Consider the following 23,040-nt stretch of genomic DNA (forward strand, 5'->3'; position numbering starts at 1 on the left):
CTGAGAAAATATTTGAAAAGTTTATAGTCGAAAAATTCCCTAACATGGGAAAGGAAATAGTCACCGAAGTCCGGGAAGCACAGAGAGTCCCATACAGGATAAACCCTGGGAAAAACACACCAAGACACATATTAATCAAACTAACAAAAATTAAATTCAAAGAAAAAATATTAAAAGCAGCAAGGGAAAAACAAAAAATAACATACAAAGGAATCCCCATAAGGTTATCAGCTGATATTTCAGCAGAATCTCTGCAGGCCAGAAGGGAGTGGCAGGATATACTTAAAGTGATGAAAGAGAAAAACCTACAACGAAGATTACTCTACCCAGCAAGGATGTCATTCAGATTCGATGGAGAAGTCAAAAGCTTTTCAGACAAGCAACAGCTAAGAGAATTCAGCACCACCAAATCAGCTTTACAACAAATGCTAAAGAAACTTCTCGGGGCAGGAAACACAAGAGAAGGAAAAAACCCACAAAAACAAACCCAAAACAATTAAGAAAATGGTAATAGGAACATACATATCGATAATAACCTTGAATGTAAATGGATTAAATGCCACAACCAAAAGACAGACTGGCTGAATAGATACAAAAATAAGACCCATATATATGCTGTCTACAAGAGACCCACTTCAGACTGAGGGACACATACAGGCTGAAAGTGAGGGGATGGAAAAAGATATTCCATACAAATGGAAATCAAAAGAAAGCTGAAGTAGCAATCTCGTATCAGATAAAATAGACTTTAAAATAAAGACTGTTACAAGAGATCAGGAGGGACACTACATAAGGATCAAAGGATCATCCAGGAAGAAGATATAACAATTATACATGTTTACGCACCCAACATAGGAGCACCTCGATACATAAAGCAAATGCTAACAACCATGAAAGGAGAAATCGACAGTAACACAATAAAAGTAGGGGACTTTAACATCCCACTTACACCAATGGACAGATCATCCAAACAGAAAATAAATGAGGAAACACAAGCTTTAAATGACACAAAAGACCAGATAGATCTAATTGATATTTATAGAACATTCCACCCAAAAGTGGCAGAATACACTTTCTTCTCAAGTGCACATGGAACATTCTCCAGGATAGATCACATCTTGGGTCACAAATCAAGCCTCAGAAAATTTAAGTAAATTGAAATCGTATCAGGCATATTTTCTGACTACAAAGCTATGAGATTGGAAATCAATTACAGGAAAAAAACTGTAAAAAACACAAATACATGGAGGCTAAACAGTGTGCTACTGAATACCCAAGAGATCACTGAAGATATCAAAGAAGAAATTAAAAAATACATAGAAACAAATGACAATGAAAACACGACGACCCAAAACCTATGGGATGCAGCAAAAGCTGTTCTAAGAGGGAAGTTTATAGCGATTCAATCTCACCTCAAGAAACAAGAAAAATCTCAAATAAATAATCTAACCCTACACTTAAAACAGCTAGAGAAAGAAGAACAAAGAAAACCCAAAGTCAGTAGAAGGAAAGAAATCATAAAGATCAGAGCAGAAATAAATGAAATAGAAAGAAAGAAAACAGTAGCAAAGATCAATAAAACTAAAAGATGGTTCTTTAATAAGATAAACAAAATTGATAAACCCTTAGTCAGACTCATCAAGAAGAAAAGGGAGAGGACGTAAATCAATAAAATTAGAAATGAAAAAGGAGAAATCACAACTGACACTGCAGAAATACAAAGGATTATAAGAGACTACTACAAACAACTTATGCCAATAAAATGGACAACCATAAAGAAATGGACAAATTCTTGGAAAGGTACAATTTTCCAAGGCTGAACCAGGAAGAATTAGAAAATATAAACAGACCTATCACAAGTAATGAAACTAAAACCGTAATTAAAAATCTTCCAACAAACAAAAGTCCAGGAACAGATGGCTTCACAGACGAATTCTATCAAACATTTAGAGAAGAGCTAACACCAATCCTTCTCAACTGCTTCCAAAAAATTGCAGAGGGAGAAACACTCCCAAGTTCATTCTACAAAGCCACCATCACCCTGATACCAAAACCAGAAAAAGATATCACAAAAAAAGAAAATTATAGACCAATATCACTGACGAAGATAGATACAAAAATCCTCAACAAAATACTAGCAAACAGAATCCAAGAGCACATTAAAAGGATAGTACACCATGATCAAGTGGGATTTGTCCCAGGGATGCAAAGATTCTTCAATATACGCAAATCAAATCAATGTGATACACCACATTAACAAATTAAGGAATAAAAACCATATGATCATCTCAATAGATGCAGAAAAAACTTTTGACAAAATTCAACACCCATTTATGAAAAAAACTCTCCAGAAAGTGGGCATAGAGGGAACCTACCTCAACATAATAAAGGCCATATATGACAGACCCACAGCAAGCATCATTCTCAATGGTGAAAAACTGAAAGCATTTCCAGTAAGGTCAAGAACAAGATAAGGATGTCCACTCTCTCCACTATTATGCACCATAGTTTTGGAAGTCCTAGCCACAGCAATTAGAGAAGAAAAAGAAATAAAAGGACTACAAATTGGAAAAGAAGACGTAAAACTGTCACTGTTTGCCGATGACAAGATACTATACATAGAAAATCCTAAAGATGCCACCAGAAAACTACTAGAGCTCATCAATGAATTTGGTAAAGTTGCAGGATACAAAATTAATACACAGAAGTCTCTTGCATTCCTATAAACTAACAACAAAAGATCAGAAAGAGAAATTAAGGAAACAATCCCATTTACCATTGCAACAAAAAGAATAAAATATCTAGGAATAAACCTTCCTAAGGAGGTGAAAGACTTGTACTCAGAAAACTATAAAACACTGATGAAAGAAATCAAAGATGACATAAACAGATGGAGAAATATACCATGTCCTTGGATTGGAAGAATCAAAATTGTGAAAATGACTATACTACCCAAAGCAATCTACAGATTCAGGGCAATCCCTATCAAACTACCAATGGCATTCTTCAGAGAATTAGAACACAAAATCTTACAATTCCTATGGAAACACAAAAGACCCTGAATAGCCAAAACAATCTTGAGAAAGAAAAACGGAGTTGGAGGAATCAGGCTCCCCGACTTCAAACTATTCCGCAAAGCTACAGTAATCAAGACAGTATGGTACTGGCACAAAAACAGAAATATAGATCAATGGTACAGGATAGAATACCCAGAGATAAACCCATGCACATATGGGGACCTAATTTACAACAAAGGAGGCAAGAACATACAATGGAGGAAAGACAGCCTCTTCAATAAGTGGTGCTGGGAAAACTGGACTGCTTTTTTTTTTTTTTGCAAGCATTTTTTTTTTTTATTAACAAGAGATTGAAACAGTCAAATTCAAATGAACTATGGGACGAAAGTTCCAGTTGCTAAGTTGCAAAATGAACACATAATGGAAAAATTCATTGACATTTAAAAATGTAAAAGAGTGAAATTAGAACACTACCTAACAGCATACACAAAAATAAACTCCAAATGGATTAAAGATTAAATGTAAGACCAGACACTATAAAACTTTTAGAGGAAAATATAGGAAGAACACTCTTTGACATAAACCACAACAAGATCTTTTTTGACCCACCTCCTAGAGTAAGGGAAATAAAAACAAAAATAAACAAATGGGACTTAATTAAACTTAAAAGCCTTTGCACAGCAAAGGAAACCATAAAGAAGACAAAAAGACAACCCTCAGAATGGGAGAAAATATTTGCAAATGAAACAACAGACAAAGGATTAATATCCAAAATATACAAACAGCTCATGGAGCTCAATATCAAAAAACAAACAATCCAGTTAAAAAATGGGCGGAAGACCTAAATAGACATTTCACCAAGGAAGACATACAGATGGCCAAGAGGCACATGAAAAGATGCTCAACATCACTAATTATTGGAGAAATGCAAATCAAAACTACAGTGAGGTATCACCTCACGCCGGTCAGAATGGCCATTATCAAAAAAGGTAGAAACAATAAATGCTGGAAAGGGTGTGGTGAAAGGGAACCCCCCCCTACACTGTTGGTGGGAATGTAAATTGATACAACCACTATGAAAAACAGTATGGAGGTTCGTTAAAAAACTAAAAATAGAATTACCATATGACCCAGCAATCCCACTACTGGGCATATACCCTGAGAAAACCATAATTCAACAAGAGACATGTACCACAATGTTTGTTGCAGCACTATCTACAATAGCCAGGACACGGAACCAACCTAAATGTCCATCGACAGATGAATGGATAAAGAAGATACAGCACATAGATACAATGGAATATTACTCGGCCATAAAAAGAAATGAAATTGAGTTATTTGTAGTGAGGTGGATGGACCTAGAGTCTGTCATACAGAGGGAAGTAAGTCAGAAAGAGAAAAACAAATACCGTATGTTAACGCATATATATGGAATCTTAAAAAAAAAAAATGGTACTGATGAACCTAGTTGCAGGGCAGTAATAAAGAGGTAGACATAGAGAATGGACTTGATGACATGGGGTGGGAGGGCGAAGCTGAGGTGAAGTGAGAGTAACATCGACATATATACACTACCGAATGTAAAATAGTTGGCTGGTGGGAAGCAGCAGCATAGCACAGGGAGATCGGCTAGGTGCTCTGCGATGACCTTGGGGGGGGTTAGGGAGGATGGGACGGAGCCTCAAGGGGGAGGGGACATGAGGACATGTGTATGCATATGACTGATTTGCTTTGTTGTGCAACAGAAACTAACATGGTATTGTGAAGCAATTATACTCCCATAAAGATCTATTTAAAGAAATATTCATATTGCTGGGTTCAAGGCTGACCTGTGTTGTAGAGAGTGATCACTCATGAGGTGGGACCTCTCCTAGTTGAGCACTCAGGTCCCCTCCATGTCTCAATTACTATAACTCTCTGATTCCTTGTTTGGGTTCTAGGTCCTTGGACAAGAGCTAGTTTGATGGCTTCCCATGGCCCTGCGCCTTTAAAGATGGGGCCTGTGGGCAAATGGGGAGTCAAGAGCTATACAATGAATCAATCCCAAAACTTCCTTCAACCCCCGCAAATTCCCCGGTCCCTAGGTTCCTCCTAACAGGGAAGGCATCATTATCGCTTGAATGGATGACAGCTAACAATAATGAATTGACTTGAACTCTCAGATTAACTCAACTCCACTGCAATAAAATTTTGGCCCAGAATGTCAGAATCTTGTCTGATTTAACAGAAATCTGTTCATGCGTTTGTTCTCTTGTTCAACAAATATTTGTCAAGTGTCTACAATGTATCAGGCACTGGAGACACAATGATGAAAGATCCATCACCCTGGCTTTAAGCAGGTGGAGGTTTGGGGTGGGGGGAGTCGGGGAGCGTGGCAAGACACAGAGGACCTCCTTCCTATGAAAGTGAAAAACATTGACTCCCACCAGACAGGACCACCCTGTTTTCTGAATACACAGTCTGTATGGGCTCTGCTCATGTGCTCATGCCAGCCTCTCTTTCTGCATTGCCCTTTTCCCAATTCCTGCCCCTTCTTCATAACCCATCCTCAAATTACACCTCTCCTGATCAGTGGATGTGAGACATCATTTTGCCCTCTGTGATTCAATAGTATGTAGTGGTTATGCCACTCACTCAGCTCCTCTATACTGCCATTCACTCTAAAATTCGGTACATACTTTTACTCTTTCTCACTAGTCTGTAAGCTCCTTGAGTACACAGCTAAATCCTAAACTCTAAGGATCCCCAGAGCATTTAATACGTTATCTAGTGTGCAATGATGCACCAATAAATACTTGAGAAGTGGAATTCAATTCAACAAATTCTAACCAAGATCTAGACACAAGGCATCTTTTCACGTGCTATAGAAAGGTGCAAAGATAAATAAGAGGATTTTACTCCAAAGTGAGGTGGGGGCCTTTAGAGAGTTCTGGGCAGAACGTTGATCTGCTATCATAGTCCAATGCTAATATATTTTGTTGTAGGAGTGTTTCAACATAATTTCTTTTAACTAAAAATTTTTCCTGATTTAAACAAAAGGTGGCTGCTATTCATAAATTGCTAATGCCTTTCTTACCTTCTTTTACTTACATTCCTCTCCCACTTGAATCTTGTAAATGAATTGAGATGCAGATAATTTCATGGACCAGTGCCATTCCAAGAAAAAAGCTCTGGTCTTCTGTAAGAAGAGCTCCTGCTTATTGAGGCCTCAGTAAGGGTATTCCTTTGTGTATATCCTTCTCACAAATCCACACAGAAATCCAGCAAGCTAGGTATTACAACTTCCACCTTAAAAATAAGGAAACAGGAGATCAGAGAAATTACATCATTTGCCTAAGTTCACTTAGTAGACGGTGGAGCTGAGAACTGAATGTAGGCGTCCTGACACTTTAGCAGCTAAAACCATCTCAGAAAGGCATTTCATTGACTGGCATGTATGTTTGAGGGCTCACTTTTGTAAGCCAGCCCTACGTCAACATCATGCCTATTGGAATATCACACAGCAGGGAAGTAATACACATTCCTCTGTTTTGTCAACTGACATCCATGGCCCTCAAGTGCTGTCAAAAAGTGACCCTTCATTCTGGACTTACAATAACTTGGTGCCTTCATCCTTTTGAGACACGCTGCCAACGCTTCAATCTCATCAGCAGCTTGCCTCACATCAGAAGTGCCAGACAGTTTCCTTTAAACATGTAGAGACTAACCTGGTATGGAGCAGTGGGGACCTTAGAGATTCTTTTTGTTTTCATGTCTGATCTTATGATTTTTTGTTTCGTTTTGTGTGTGCATTTTCTGACAATGTATTTCACTGTCTGACTGACCTGTCTATCCTCAAAACCCAGACTGGTGATTTCCTCTAGCAATGCTAAGTCAACATATCCTTCTTTATCTCTGTGATTCTAGTGGTATGAAATGTGACTGAATATACAGACTGATCCATGGGTCACATTGTCTCCTGTTCTTGCAGTTGTGGAGAAATAATATATTTGATTTTAATCTTTGGTCTGTAGGTAACCAATGTGTGACCTTGAGCAGCTCTCACCATTTCTCTGAGGAGGGTGGAGCTGAGTCTCTTTGGAGAAATAAGTCTGTGGTTCTTTGACTAATCATTCTTCTTCCACCTTGTATAGAATATTACCGGTCCACTGAAGCTTTCAGGGTTTTGGTAAAGTGTTTTGTCACTAGAACTCAGGCAATTTTCTAGAAAAGTATAGGCATTAGATCAGTATGAGACCTTGGAGAACTTTTAATTCAACGGCTGCATTTTGCTAATGAAGAAACTATAACCCAAGGAGGTCCCGTACTTACCTTATCCCATGCAAATCCAGGACCAGAATCTGGGACTCAGCTCCCAACTTGGTGGCCTTTGAATATATTACTTCCAGCCTCCAGGTCAGAAATGGACCTTGATATTCACAGACCAATCCTCCTGCCTTTTTCAGTGGACTCTGATTTATTCATTATGGTGTAACCACTCAGCAAAAATGTGTAGTCAGTTTTTTCCTCAGCAAACTCACACAAAGTTGGAGACGCTTTCTCTGGTTGAGAATACAGTTTGATCAGAAAACACCCCAAATTTCAGACATTCAGAGTAAACTACCTTGTTCAAAGTCATCAGGCAAATGGTGGGCAGAGCCAGAACTGGAAGTGGAGAGCTCCAGAGAGCTGGGAGATAATGGATGGTGACAGGCCATCCATACTGTGCTTTTGGCTTCCCAAAGTCCAGATGGCCTCGCCTCACTGTCATACTGATGGACTGAAGCACCAGTGCTGAGATGGCCACAAATCCCCAGCACGTGGATACCGCTGCACGTTTGTCTCTAGGAGGCTCTAGGTTAGAACATAACCTTCCCCTTTGCAAGCAGAAGTACAGTTGCCACCAGCCAAAGAGGAAAGCAGGACCCTAATAAGCAAGTTTCATGACCACTGGGACGTCAACAAAGAAAATGGAGGCAGAGAGAAAAGAGAGCTTGGGTTTTTTTCACAGGGTTTTTGCTGTCTCTTACACAAATCTGAGCCTAGGTCTAAGCTTGCCCTTTTTCAGTCCCAACTTCCCTGGTTATAAAATCATGTTTGGCAACTACTCTGAAAGTTATTAAAGTTGCAGCAGGAAACTATGGGAGGCCAGAGAATTTCAGACAAAAGTTATTGCATCAGTAACTCAGAAACGAATCCCTAAAACTCTTGACACATTTTTCCAGAGGGCTAGTGCCAATACAGAAATGGAAATCGTTGTCAAGGGCCACTGTGTACCTGGAATTAAAATCCATCATTCCTCAGAGCAGAGAGCTACGATTTTGGAAGAGTATGAATAGTCATGCCTTTTATCACCATATTTCCTCGAAAATAAGAGTTCTTTATTTTTCAAAAGAACAAGAAAAATTCTGCTCTCTTTGTCTTTTTCCTTAAGGACCCCTCATTTACATTTTCTTTACAAATTATTTTTCTTTGACAGTCACACATTTAAACGGAAGGCTTCCTTTTCCTTATTCAATTGTACTGGTTTTATTTTGGATAGAATTCCTGTTGGGTACAGTAACAGAGAACAAACTACAACTGCAATAATCCCTTCTACAACATCTATTGTGGGGAAACCTATTACACTTTTTTTTTTTAACATCTTTATTGGAGTATAATTGCTTTACAATAGTGTGTTAGTTTCTGCTGTATAACAAAGTGAATCAGCTATACATTTAATACACTTTTATTAAATGGCTGAGGCACTGGCTCCAGTGATCTGAATTAACTACCGAAGAGCACAGAAAGGGAACAGAAATGCCTTCTGCCTTCAGCAAAGCGCACTGCATGCCCAACAACATGGCAGGGACCGGAGACAAAAAACTCCCATCCAGGAACACCCACCTGAAAGACCATAGATTGCCTTAGGCGACGCCTTCATTACCAAAAGTTAACAGATAGAAAAGATTTAATGGGATCTTGGGAATTCCCTTGCTGTCCAGCAGCTAGGACTCTGCGCTTTCACTGCCGAGGGCCCAGTTCAATCCCTGGTGGGGGAACTAAGATCCCGCAAGCTGTGCAGTACGACCAAAAAAAAAAAGATTTGATGGGATCCAGTGTTAACAAGCAAATAAGCAAATGGAGAAATGGGCCTTCTGATTCACTGTTGGAGGACTGACAATATCCTCAGAGTTTTAAATGTACGTACACTTTGACCCAGGTTCTAAGAATTTGCCCTAAGTTAGTATTTACATAAGCACACAGGGTTAGCCTCAGCATGAGAGGAAAAATCAGGAACAAAGCACAAATCATTAAAAATGCAATCATTGACCTGACCATGTAATTTATATTTATTGTCTTGTGACATACCACTGAGTGGCAAAGTACAGTCGCAGCAAGCTTATGTGTGTATGACTTTATCTGTGTAAAACTGTAGCTAAAAGGCTGTTCACAGAGGTGTTCACCATGGTAGTCTCTGGATGAGCTTCTGGGTGACTTTTACTTTCCTTGACCAACTTTTCTGGATTTTTAATATTTTTTATACTTGGGGTTTGGGAGGGTGCTTTAAAATTTTTTCAAACAGAAAGCTAGTCTTTCCCTAAGTTCCTTAGTACTCGTACTGCCGTACCTAAGCCCAACCTAGTGGTAAGACACTATGAAACATTGTGATGAGTTCATGGGTGTATCCAAATGTCAAAATTCATCAAATTGTACACTTTTGTACATGTGATTTGTTTATTGTACATCAATTACACCTCAATAAAATTGTTTTTCTTTAAAAGGAAAGAAAATACAAAATAGTCCAGGTAATTTCCATTCTCCACACAAAATTGTCAAAATAACTATATATATAAAAAAAACCTGAATCAATTTTGGAAAGTAAATTTGATGTTCCAATCAGTGACAGGAGGCTACTCCAAGAGGTTAATAGCCTGAGTGAGGTGTAAAAATGTTCATGTAGCTTATTCTCCGTTCTCCAGCGGTGTCAGTGTCCTTGATTATAGATAGATGCAGTGCTCAGTGTTTGACCTGCTTCCATCTTCTTCTGTTTGAACCTTTTTGCAGAGTCCACGTCAATCTTAGGTAACTTTTACCCCAAAATACATGCTTCAGTGCACTTTAATTTTCCTTCAGTAAATAAATAGCACTTGCTAGCTTCCCTTAAGTAGCTATATAGCAAACCTGAGGGTTCTGAGACTTTGGGATCCGATAAAATTACAAAAACCAAGCATTCTTTCCAGAGATAATTATGAATACACTAATAAATGCTTTGAAGACGATTCCTTCACTCTGCTGGCAGATTTTCTCAGGCATATATATTCTTTTCCTGTAAGACTAGCTACTGAAATAGTCCAAAGGTCTGTAGTTGCCTGAAAAGTATGACAAAAGGAACACCAGTGGCTACAGTGGGTTTAAGAATTGGGTCTCTGAGTTAGCTGGACAAGAAAGAAACAAATGTGTGTGTGTTGCCGTCAGAGTCACCCTCAGAGTTTTAAATGTACATACGCTTTGACCCAGGTTCTAAGAATTTGTCCTAAGGCAGTGTTTACATAAGCACACAGGGTTAGCCTCAGCACAATCAGAAAGAGGAAAAAGAGTTCCACTTCTTGGTGCAGCATGAAGAATGTGGGCCGGTGCAGGGGTAGGACCTCTCTGCAGGTTAGGTCTGCTTCTCATCACTGTTTTTCTATGCTTTTCCCCTCTGCTTTCCAATGCAACCAGCTGGACTGTGCTGCAGGGAAGAATTGGGCGCCCAGAGAACCCATTCCGAGTGGCCCTGGAATACATCTCGAGTGGAAACCGAAGCTTGTCTGCAGTGGACTTCTTTGCCCTGAGGAACTGCAGCGAAGGTATCTGAATCTGGCTTTCCCCTCCACTCCTTGGTAGCTTGTTGTCTTAAGTGGGTCAATAACCTGCCGCCATGATTAGCTGGGAATGTGCACACTTATATAGAAATGTCTACAGTGCTTTGGGTCTGATTCTGAGTATTGCCAAGTGCTCCATAGCTCAGCTGATCAATTTTCAAAGATTGAGTATAGTATTATATCTGCTTAACTTAAAACTTTATCAAATAGAATATAGTCTTTGTTAGATAACACATTAGCTTAACTCCCCTGGCTGTCAAATGCTTTCAGCTATTGTTTTGTTTTGTTTTGTGGAAATTTTCAAATGTTTACAAATGCATAGAATAGTGCAATGAACCGCCATGTACCCTCAACCCAGTTTCAGCAATTATCAACATTCTGCCATTTTTGTTTCACCTATATCTCCACCCTGCTAACTTGATACTGATTAGTATTTTACTTTTTTTCCTGAGCTAAAATTTACAACTGTGTATTTTTAATGATTTGATTTAAGCTGTCATTAAGGGACAATGTGGGAAATGGTTATATGTGAATTTTTTTGCTTATTTTGTAAAAATCATTAGGGCATGGTCCACTGTGTCATTGAGTTTCTTTTGCATAAGCCCTACATTGTGTGAATTTATTTCAAGATTTATTACCAAGAGAGGGCATCTCTCTCCTGAAGAATAATTTGTTGATTTTTTTTCTTTTTGCCTTTGTTGCCAGGAAACTCTGAACTAAATGCAATACTTAATCACAATAATTATATCTGTGTAGTTTTTTGTTGAGCTTATTTCCCCCTCCCTCTACAGAGTTTTTGATCTTCTATTCTTATTTTCAAGATCATATTTTATATGTATCTTTCATTAGATGTTGCCTCAAGTCTGATTGGTATGCAGGATAAGATAGACCATCAATACATATATGAAGTCGATCTTTCCTTGATTCTTCAGAAGACCTAGGGTCATAATTATAAACATCCTTTATTATTTCCCACATGTAGAGAGTATACAAGATGGGCTTGAATTATACAAATCTTCAGGAAAAAAGTTGCTTTCGTTGCCACTGTTCTCCTGCTGTGCCTGCCTCTTCCCAGAGGTTCAGTGGGAAGGGAGCTCTCACCTGTGCCATGGAACCTGTGGTCTGGAGGCCCAAGAATGAAGTGTTGACAGGAAGGAAGCCTGTGGCACTCCCAGACCTAACCTCTCCATTTAGACTGTTCATGAACAACCATGAAGGCCCATAACACACAGCCATCTGTTGCAGGTAGAGGCCCCGTTTTGAATCTGGAGCTGGTATACAAAACGGACTCCCTTAGGTAGGGAACCCACTGACCACCCAGTTGCTTACGTTGCTGTAGCTCTTCATTCATTGCTGGCCTTGCAAGAACTTTGAAAAAGTGTATTTGTTTCTTTTTTTCTTTAATCAAAACTGGTTTATGTGTGGGAAAAAGAGAAGTCACCATAACATGATAGATTGAACTTCAGTTCAAGTTGAAAAGTTGCTTAGCGTGTGATGTGAGGCACTGTACAAGAAACATGTGGTTTGGGAGAAAGCCAGGAGCTTGTACAAATGTTTCCACACTCACGAGTTTAGGGATTTGTGAACGTCTCTGGACATCACCAGTCCTCACAGATGTCAAGGGTCTACCTACGTACCGTCCAAAAGAGGCCATGTGTTGAAATGGAGCCGGTGAACAGGAATGTGTCAAGGAGAAGGCATTAGTTCCCAGAATTGGCCTAATTGCATTTGAACAACATCAGGAGAAGGGAATAAGTGACTACAAAACTCCAGATATCAGGCCCAGCACAAATAGTCCTGCAAAAATTCTTTGTACCTTTGAAAGATCTCAGCCAATTGTGCACAATTTTCATCCCTTAGAACTTCCTTTCAGCTACAAAAGTTTTCCTCTGTAGCTTATGTTGCATTTGCAGCGACCTGCTGCACAGTTTAAAAGACATGTTTCTTTTCTGCTTCTCTACCCTTATGAAGCCAAGAGAGATGACCTCTCTAACTTTCTCTAATGATCCAGAAAGTGTTTCTTCTGGCAGGACACTCTCTTAAGGAGGGAGAAAAGAAGTCTTCGTCCGATTCCCTAGGGGAAGTGGACTGGCCAAGAGACCTAGGGAGGTTCTCATGGCCCAGCTACCTTCCTTCAGAGGCTCCAAGTCCAAGAACAGATGTTTTCCATAGGGAAGCAGGTGTCCTTTACGCTCCTTCTCAGACTTAGAATCCTGTGGCCACCAAGGGGTGTGAAGGGATCACTGTGGATCTGTGTAAGGCAGAGAAGAACAAAGTGACCCCAGTGTGTCCTGAGAACTTCTAACTCTTCCTCCTGTTATGGAGCAAATTCAGGTGCATATCAGTTGGTGTGGACAAGTTGCAAACATAAGAAGCACCCTAAAGCTACCCTCATATATTTAAAGGGAAAGAGTTGTTTTGGAGGCATACTCAAGGCCTATTTGATATAGACAAATGTCTGTGTTTTCTGAGGTCGTTGCTTTAGTTAGGTCATGAAGAGGAGGAGATAAGAGGAGAGAAGTCATATCTTTGAGGGGGTGATGCTGATGACAGGCTAGCCAGGTTGTTAATAGGTTTGCAGGATGTCTGGTCTACTTCCTATAGAACTATACAACCCTTCCTTGTCCCACCTGAAAAGAGATGCCATTTTAATTAAACTGGAGAAAGGGGACGTTGGACAATTCTCCTTGCATAGGAGATGATATCTATCTGTGGGTGTCATCAGGGCAGAGGTCGTGCCTCTTTCCTCTCTGAATCCTGACACCTATCACAGTATGTGACAGTTAATAGCTGCTCAGTTAATAAGCAATAAAAGCTCACATCTATGGAGCACTTACCGTGTGCACAGGCAAAGTGCTGATCCCTTTACATGTGTTAGTCCTGTGAGCTTTACAATAATACTAAAAAATAGGTAGTATTATCTTCATTTTACGTATGGGGAAACTGAAGTTCACAGAAGTTTCTAAAGTTGCCATAGTCATTCAGTTAGGGAAAAGTAGAGCCAAACTCAATCCCAAGTCAATTGGATCACCAAGCCAGTATTTCTGTCCATGACATTCTGCTGCCTTAATGGAATGTGTAAAGGCTGGAGTTTTATATATTACTGGAAACCTTAAAATTATCCTTGACTCTTCCTCTTATCCCTACATCCAGATGGTCAAGTCTTGAGCTCTAGGCTTGTGGCTGCCTCACACTCTATCTGTTGCTATCTAGATGCTACTGTTACTGCTTCTCAAGTTTATCCTTCTGACTTCATTTCCTCAGCCATGTGCCTTATCCAGGCCTTCACATATGCATACTGGGACTTTGGCAAAAGCCAGCTGGTCTCCCTGATATCATTATCCATCCTTCGCACATTACCAGGAAAATCTCCACCAAATTCCCTTTTCTTGTGACACTTTCATGAGAATTTCAGTAACGTCTTATTGTCTACCACATCAGAAATATGAGGGCTAGAATGGACCACCTCACTCATTTCCTGGGGCCAGGAAAATGATGGGCTGGGGATCACCCAGCCAGTTGATGGTAGAGCTGGACCGTCTTGACTCTGACCTTGGTATTTTCACCACTGCTCAGTCTTGCCTGGAAAGCCCCAGTGTCTCTGCCTGATTTCCAAGGTTCTTACAATCTGGCCCCTCTGTATGTGTTCAACATTATGCCCTCTGTTCTCTACACCTCCTGTCCTCTAGTCAGACTGGTGTTCTGTACACTGTGCCAGGAGTGGCCCACTTGGTCCCAGGCCTTTCATTTTGAACACTGATTGATCATTTGTGATCTAGCTTGGAGCCCAAACCCTCCAGAACATCATTCGCAGCTAAAGAAATTCTTCTCGGAAGACTTTGCTCTCTGCATCTAAATTTAGTAGCTGTTTTATAATTATTTCTCAACTAGTCATTTTAGGACCCTAACTTGAGGTTCAGAGCCTTGTCTTCTATTTCTTTTATTTCTCCAGGGGGCAGTTAACACCATGCTAAGTACATAAGAAACACAATGTAAATACTTGTTGACTGATTGGCTAATCAATCAATTGATAAATGCTACTCCTGCTTTTATAGCTTTGGGCTACTACTCCCAAAAGAAAGTAGCAGTGAGTGGAAATTACTTGGAAGAGGTTTTCCCCTCATCTTGAAAGAGCAGTGTGTATATTCAGCACTGAGGGGAGGGATATCAGCTCCTAGAGACACCCATGCCCTGGCTCCCAGGGAACCCTTAACCCTTTCACAACGACCTTTCTTCAGCAGACAACCCAGAGCAATAGGATTGTGAAGGACACTCATCGGGGCCCCTCATGTTCAGAGAAAGCTACAGAAAGACATATGTCAGAATGGCAGGACTAGCTTACTGAAAAGGATTTGAAAACTATCAGTGTGCCTCTGACCAGCTCATAAAAATACATATTGCAAACACCCATCTAGCACCTTCTATGTGCCAGGTCCTGTTCTAAGCACATTGCTTATATTAACTCATTTAATCCTTATTGCTGTGAGGTATACATTATTATTATCATCACTCCCATTATATGGATGGGGAGGTCGAGGCACAGAGACCTAAGTAATTTACCCAAAGTCTCACAGCTTTGGCTCCAACTGGCTCCAGCATCCATGCTCTTATCTACCACACATTGCTGCTACCTGTAGAAGGTCCCTGCTGGAAAGGACCTCAGAAAGCATCTAATCTGCCTCCCTCATCATGTGGAAATTGAATGCACAAACACCCAAAGATTTACCTTGAACTTTGACACACTAAATTACTGATTAGCCCAATGTGCTTTCTACCTCCATCTCATGGTTGTCAAGTTCTCATTTTTTCTAAGAAACCAATTCAGAATTTCCCTCTCCCTGCCCAGATTGGTCAAAGGCAGTTGAGGAGGACCACCACCCCCTGATCAACAGTGGGCAAATCAGGGAACTAAAAATGGCTCCAGTGTAAGCTTAAACATATTTTATTGCAGGTCACCATAGTTCCACTTCTCTCTAATGAACCTGCAAGAATCTCACAGCTGAGATTTCCCAGGTCAGAGCCACATTCAGCTCACTAACAGATTTCTCAGCAAGAAGTGCTCTTGATCCCTTACGCTATCAAGACATCTTCATACACATTACCTCTTCTGATCCATTCAGAGAGGGTGTCAGAATCTTCACATTACCCATGGTGGGGGGCAGGGTGGGTATTTCGCTAACTTCTGTAGTTCAGGAAAGGGAAGAAATCCAAGGTGTCAAATGCAGTCTGATCACCGTGGATACCTTAAAACACGTGTCCCAGAAGAGTTGGAGATGCACAGATATCTTAACCTCTCTGGGCCTAAAATGAGCGCATTTGAACTAGATCCACAGTCCTTAAACATTTTTTAGAGGCTGAACTCTTAATTCAAATAAAGTCTTATACAGAAGTCCAGTATATAAAATTACACAAGCAGAGCTGCCCTTGAGGAAGTGAGGGTGGGAAACCCACCCGTTCCACAGCCCTTGACACACCCTCCAAATGGGTTTTCATGAAGTACAGTTTGAGAACCCCTGGACAGTCTGATTTTCAACTCTCGTATTAACTCCAGCTTTTTGATCCTATCATATTGTACTTATTTCAAATGTGATAGACAAAAGTAGTTACATTAACCATACCTTCTTTAAATGATTAAGACTAAGCCCAAGGCTATTGTACTTTGAATACGGGCCATTTCCACAAGACAAATTTTTGTCACTATGGGTCCTGGCTTTGAGATGCTAGGTATGGAGCTGGTATGAATGTTTCCAGTAACACATGTGTGGCATCTCCCGGCCTTGTCTCCTCTCTCTCTTCTTACTTCACCAAAGACAATGATGGGCAGTGGAGGATGTCCTCCTTAGACCAGGAGTTGACAAGAGGAAATGAGAGAAGCTAAACAAACAGATTCTAATCTTTGGCCAGCCATGTGGAACCAATTAGCCTCTAGAGTAAGCTCCAAAATCCAGCTGGGTAAAATGAAAGATTACCTCATGGGCTCCTGGCAGCTTGGCCCAGACTGGGCATTTTCTGTTCCAAAAGCAAGCAATGCCCTGCAGGATCCTCCGTCTGTGCTTGTGAAACGAAGATTACTATGACACACTGTCTTGGGGCTGCTAGCAGAACAGTCTCTATGTGGCAGACTCATCCATCCATCTATCCATCCATGCATTCACTCATTCATTCGACAGATATTTACTGAGCAGTACTAAACTAAACACAATATGTATATAGTGACACTGATATAAACTTGTTTCTGCCTCAGGACTGAGTTTTGGTGCGGTGGCTTTAAGATCTCCATTCTACTCGGCACAAACACTGCTTTCCAAAAGGCCTCCCTGGCTTATATTTAGTGTGCACCAGAGGTATTGGATATGTGCTCCATTTGTAGAGATGTCTTCCTCCGAACTAGTTGCAACGCGCCTTTCTCAGAAAGACCACAGAACGAGCGCTGAACCAGCAATCAGGGGATTTAAGTCCCCTTTCCACCTCTTATTTGCCATAGACTAGCCAACTCTGTGGATCAGAAGGGACATTAAAGGTCTCCCCCAGAATCGGCACACTGATTGTTTTTTATTTTAAAATAAGAATAACAGTATGTCAATGGCTGTCCTGAAATTGACCTTAATCATGAGGGTCAAAGGAGAAGATGGCTGTGGAGGTGTGTTTGTAGATGTTGCCCTGAGCTACCTGACTTCTCTGCTCTCACCTGGCCTGAGGCGTTTAAAAATGAAGCTGCTCCCTTTCTGCTGCTCGGTTTCTCATGGAGAAACTACTATCCACAGAAATAAATTGGCTCTTCTGACGCCTCCTGCAAACGTTTCATGTTAATGATAACCAAGTGCCAAGTGGGCGACGGGAGCTGCAGCATTGCCAACCTTACGCTGGCACCCGGGTGGCCACCACCTGGGTTGGTCTCTTTAAGAGACTGAATCAGCTGTGCAGTGGCGGGATCTAGTGCTTGGAAGTGAAAGCCAAGGAGAAATCGGAGCCACAGCCTGCTGTCCTCGCTTAGTTCTCTCTGTGTCTTCCAGGTGGAGGGTGAACCCCGTTTACCCCCTTAATTCCCAATTTCTAAAACTTCTTGCCCATAATTTATCTGTGGACTGTACTGTTTAAAATGATGATTTCATCTAGCCACTGAGATCTACTCACATTTCCCCAAATGCCTCCCCACCTCAAGCTTTCGCTCCAGCTCTGCCCCTCCCCCATTCCCAACATCTGCCTGTCCCGGTCCTACATGTCTTTTAAAATCTCAGCTCAAATACTGTCTTCTCCAAGAAGTCTCAGCCCAGAATTGTGTTTCCATATATTTCTGTTTTAGAACAATCTACTTCCTTCCGGAGTTATTTATGTCTTGCTCAATAGATGGATGCTAGGTTCTATTTTTTAAAAGACTGTGTCTTTTTTTTTACTCTCTATATCCCAGTTAACAACTAACAGTGTTTTACCCATGGTAAGCAGTGAAAAAAGGTTTTCCTGTTACAATGTAGGAGAGAGATTACAGGCTTTGGAGTCAGACAGAATGAGTGTAGAATTCCAGCTCTATCACTTACCACCCTTTTGAGCTCAGAAGAGGTTTTTTGTTTGTTTGTTTGTTTGTTTTTATCTATGAGTTTGGGTTTTCTCATAAGTAAATGGGGCTAATAATATATAATTATGGGTTTGCTGGAAAATTAAAACTGATATTGTGTGAAGAGCCCCTAGGACAGTGCTTGGCACAGTAAATACCATCTTCCTCTCTCTCCCATGTCCCCTGACTGAGCTAAATGTCCTCATTCTGGAACCAGGGCTGAATAATTCTGCACGACTAGCCCGGGGTATGTTATATATTTGCAGGGTCACACCCACCTTTCACTTTATTTTTTGTTGTTTTCTGTTTAATATATTACCTTTTTAATAATATATTTTATTTAATTGTTAGTTTATAGAATTTAATTTTCAATAGTAACTTTATCAGCTAGCTCACAAAATTTCTGAAAATTTAATAATCAGCTCTTGCCAATGAGTGCAAGCTGGCTGTAACCCACCACTGCACTCTTTCCTTCCCAGACTGCTTTTTCTAAACCCCAGATACTATATCATCTTATTCATAAACATTTCAGCATATACCTCTAAAAGATAAAGACTCTTTAAGAAAAAAAGGAAAGAACCATAATATCATTATCACACAAAACAATTTTAATAATAATTCCTTAATATTCCCTAATAGTTCTCTAATTGGCATGTAAATTGAATCTACCTTTCACTTTCAGTCTGGGCCTTGTCTGAACTGCTGGGCCAAGGGAGAGGTTATCCCATGTCCAACAAAGACCCTGACAGCCCAGATCTACATTCTGCTTTTGAAGGAAGCTGCTTCTGTATGCTTTTATCTCTAATAGAGTCATTTTTTCCTTTGTGACTCAGTGCACAGAATCCACTGTGTCCCCAAAGGAGAAACACCATTTAATCCTGTGGAGATGGTTGGAGGCAAGGGAAGAGCCTAAAAGTCCTTTGACCTACTTATCACACTGTCTCCTCAAGCAGACTAAACATGGGGTCTAAAACAAACAGGCCCCCAGCTCGTGGAACCAGAAAAGAACTTTGTCCGCCCCTCCGTTCCCTACTGGTGCATAGCTGCTGTTGGCAGAGACTTCTGTACTCTGGAATGGCTTATTCATAATCACTAATAAAGCCAATTATAAATGCCCCACGAAGTGCTTAGGAACAATAATGACTGCTTGGGCGACTATTTTAAATATTCGACCATAGAAAATCACCTGGAAATGGGGGCAGACACAAAAGGTCTTAAAATATAAATAAATAAGGAACCAATGTGCTGAGGTCATTGTACTCCCAAAAGAAAATTACTTCCAAATTACAACTACATAAAGGAAATAACTGAAAAGATTAATCACACTAAAATAATTGGTCTATCTGACAAGTAATTTGGAGCAATATTCAGTCATTGACATCAATGTCTAGTAGTAAAATAGTAATGAATTTCATTCTCTGACTAATGTATTTATTTTATTAATGGTACTAAATGGTGTTGTTACTGCTTATAAATATTTCATAACTTTTAATTCATTAAAATGTTCAAGAAATTTCCAAAAGTATTTATTAGCTTTAAATCATTCTTAGTATTCAATATGCGATTGCCACTCTGCCTGGGTAATTTAAAAAATTATTGTTTTGGGTAATGGGAGTCTCTTTGAATGTGGAGGATTAAGCCCTAGTTATTAATGAGACTATCGCTCCAGCTGGTGATGAATGAGTGGCTTGGTGAAACTGTGTTCCCTCTTTGGGTCTCTAAGGCCCTTCTGTAGCCATTCCTTAAAACCTGGGGCTGTGAGGCAAACAGGGTGGACCCAGATAAATTAATTCCGGAGATGATAACCCGTGTCTAAACTGACACTTCTCTTTCAATCCACCACCTCTCCCACCCCCGTTTCATCTTCCTGGAACAGGTGACAGAAAAATTCGTATATTCCAACCTCGCCCCTTCTGTTTCTTTCATTCTTTGATAGAGGCCATAACAGGTAAAACAGGCAAAAAGATGCAACAGAAAGAACAACAAAGGACACCACATAATGCATAGTGGAAGGAGGATAGGATTTGGACGAGGAAAACATGGATTTGAGTCCTGAGCTGTTTGGGTGCTACGCATCCATTACATCCTGCAGTACTAGACCATTCATGTGTGAAATGAAGACAATGGTACCTGCCCCGGGGTCCGTGTGGGGATTAAATATGTTAGTCTGTGTGCCTACATGCCTGGAACCTAGTGGGAAATCAAACAGGGTTAGTTCTACTCTTCTCTAAGTCCAAAGAGTGTATCGTGGTGTTATTGATCCAATAGCCTTGGCAACTCTTAATTAACCTGGTACAAACAGTTGGTATGAGTCATCAAGAAAAACCGGGCCAACAGTGAGTTGTACAACTCAGGGACTCGGTGAAGTCTAAGGACAGGACGTCCCCGGGAGGAGGGGTGGGATAACTCCACTCTCAGGGCTCTGTCCCGTAGGGCTGAGGTCAGGCTCACTGCACTGCCTCCAGAGCCTCATCCACACAGGGGATGGCTAAAGGCATTTGGCTGTGGGCAAATGGGGAGGGGGCAGGATCCACCAAGTGGCTTGAGGTGAAGTGTGGCCAGCGCTTCTCACACTGCGATGCGTGTACCTCAAGAATATATAGTGATGTTCTGGGAGTTTCCAAACCCACAGAATCAACATGGTACAACTTTCCAGATTGGAGTGGAGGGACATTTTCTATTAAAATTTTCAGGGCTATATATTGGGCTCCAATGAAAACTGTGCACAAATTTAAGATAAAAGACCTTTTCTGCTCGTAGTGATTCCCCAGATTCTGGGAGGTGACTTCACCCTTCTCTGCCATTGGGGGAACATCAGAGGGTATGTTGGTGAAGCACCATTCCAGGGGGACAGAGGGACATGGGTAAGAGGAGGTACAGCCAGGCCTGGGGTCACCCACTGGAAAGCTGGTGCCAAAGGGAAGGTATCCTCTCAGTGCGAGCCATGGATGGGCAGAACCCAGGTGACACCAGAAACCAGCAGTGGGGCCCGAATCTACCAAATGAAGCAGAGAAGGGCTCAGTTCCTAAAATCTAGGTACCAGATCAGGGACAGACTAACAAATATGAGATTGCAAAGTCCCCTGTGCATTGGCCTAAAGCTTCTTAAGTTTCCCCAAGGACAGAATTGATCTCAGAGTTGGTTTGGTTTTGTTTTTGTTTGAAGGGGGACACAGGGAGGGGTACCAAACCTTTGAAGCTCTGGGAGACATTTTACTTCCTCTCTTCCTGGACCCCTGGACAGAGCTCCTCACATCAGGGGTTTGGGAATTTCCGGAGTGGAGGGCTGTGAGAGTGGGCTGAGGGGGCCGCCTGCTCTGCTCGCTGATGGGTGTAGACTTGGGAGCTCAGGAGCCTGCCCTGCTGGGATGTGATGCTTTTTCTCTCTTCACTCATGGTTATTTTGCCATTTGGGGCACTCTCTGTCTTCAAGTTATGCTGTGAGCACAGTTTTTGTGGAACTTTAGTTTGCCTTTCTTGTTGTGATTTGTTTTGGGAAGAAACACTGGGAATTGCTCCGCAGCTGCCTGGAAAGCCCTGCAATGCACAGCTTGCAAACCACAGGGCAGATGGTCTCTGGGATCCCTCCTTCCCTCAGCTCCAACATTCTGGGATTCTCTGAGAAGCTTGTGGGTGGATGTAAAGTCTTTTGGCTTTTGCTGCTTTTGCTTCTTCATTTAGCTCTTAGCCAGCATTTTGTGTCTATAAAACGCTTAACAAACATTGACTAATTACTCCTCATTAATCATTCATGCAACTGGTAGACCAGGTCCTTCAAGAACACGGGTGTAATATCCTGTCTGGATCCCAAGTCACGCTCAGAGGGGCGATGGGGTCATCATGGCAGCACTGGGATCCGCCAGAGCTCGGTGGGGGAGTGGCCGGAAGGTGGGCACAGGCTCTGTGAGGCTACAGCCACAGTGGGATGCCCTTCCGCGCTAATGAACAGGAAGGACAAGCCACATCACCAGCCAATGGCCGCTGAGAGGCAATAAGCTTTAATTAGAGGCTTCTTCCTGGGAATTCACATGAACATAAGTCTGTTGTCTTAAAAGGCCCAAGGAGATTAAATGCGTCAACTTTCTTTTGCTTTTATAAGCTGATCCTTTCACTCATTTGTGAAATGTAAATATAATGAAAACATTGGCTCTGATGAGCTCCCCAGTGCTACGGGGACAGGCGGCCCGAGTCTAGGGTCAGGAGGCAGCCTATCTGTAGGTTTATGGCTCAGGAACACAGAGCAGTGCAGGTGAACGAGCTGTAACAGCTGGGAACAGCAGTAGAAGGGACCCTGGAGAAAGTCACTTGGGTCTCTAGGAGGGTGGGGAATGGAGCAAGCTCCCTACACCCCAGTCCCCAGAGGCTGAGGAGAGCCTGTGAGTAGCCCAAAGCCTCTGTCCTATGGACTTGGGCCCATAAGTGTGTATAGCTGGGGTGAGAAATGCCCAGAATTACATTATGTGGGTTAGAACAGAAAGCAGAAAATTACAAGGAAAGATGGTGTCTGTTTTCCTTCCTATCTTACCATCTCAGGAATGATATCTTTCTTTCTTGTTAGTGTGCAGACACAGACTCTTGCTTACTGGCTATCACGTGCTCTCGCTCTCTCTCTCTCTCTCTTATTTTATCTACAGAGCATGTGTGT

The 23,040-nt window shown here is 41.3% G+C and overlaps 1 protein-coding gene across 3 annotated transcripts in view; it reads left to right on the forward strand.

Moving 5' to 3' along the window:
* The window catches only part of LOC309643433 (homeobox protein Mohawk-like), a 192,285-nt gene that overhangs the window by 110,030 nt on the left and 59,215 nt on the right, over positions 1–23,040 (forward strand). For 2 of the 3 annotated variants that reach the window (XR_014253753.1, XR_014253754.1), the window contains exon 2: positions 10,701–10,828. Coding sequence is in view for 1 of the 3 variants with exons in the window: in XM_082426168.1 (XP_082282294.1) it covers positions 10,701–10,813 (113 nt within the window). In the remaining 2 variants the exon portion in view is untranslated. Of the gene's footprint in view, positions 1–10,700; positions 21,378–23,040 lie in introns of those variants that run through there. The other variant, XM_082426168.1, reaches the window with a different exon arrangement.

This window comes from Balaenoptera physalus, assembly GCF_965194825.1.
Source record: "Balaenoptera physalus genome assembly, chromosome: 15".
Taxonomy (NCBI): Eukaryota; Metazoa; Chordata; class Mammalia; order Artiodactyla; family Balaenopteridae; genus Balaenoptera; species Balaenoptera physalus.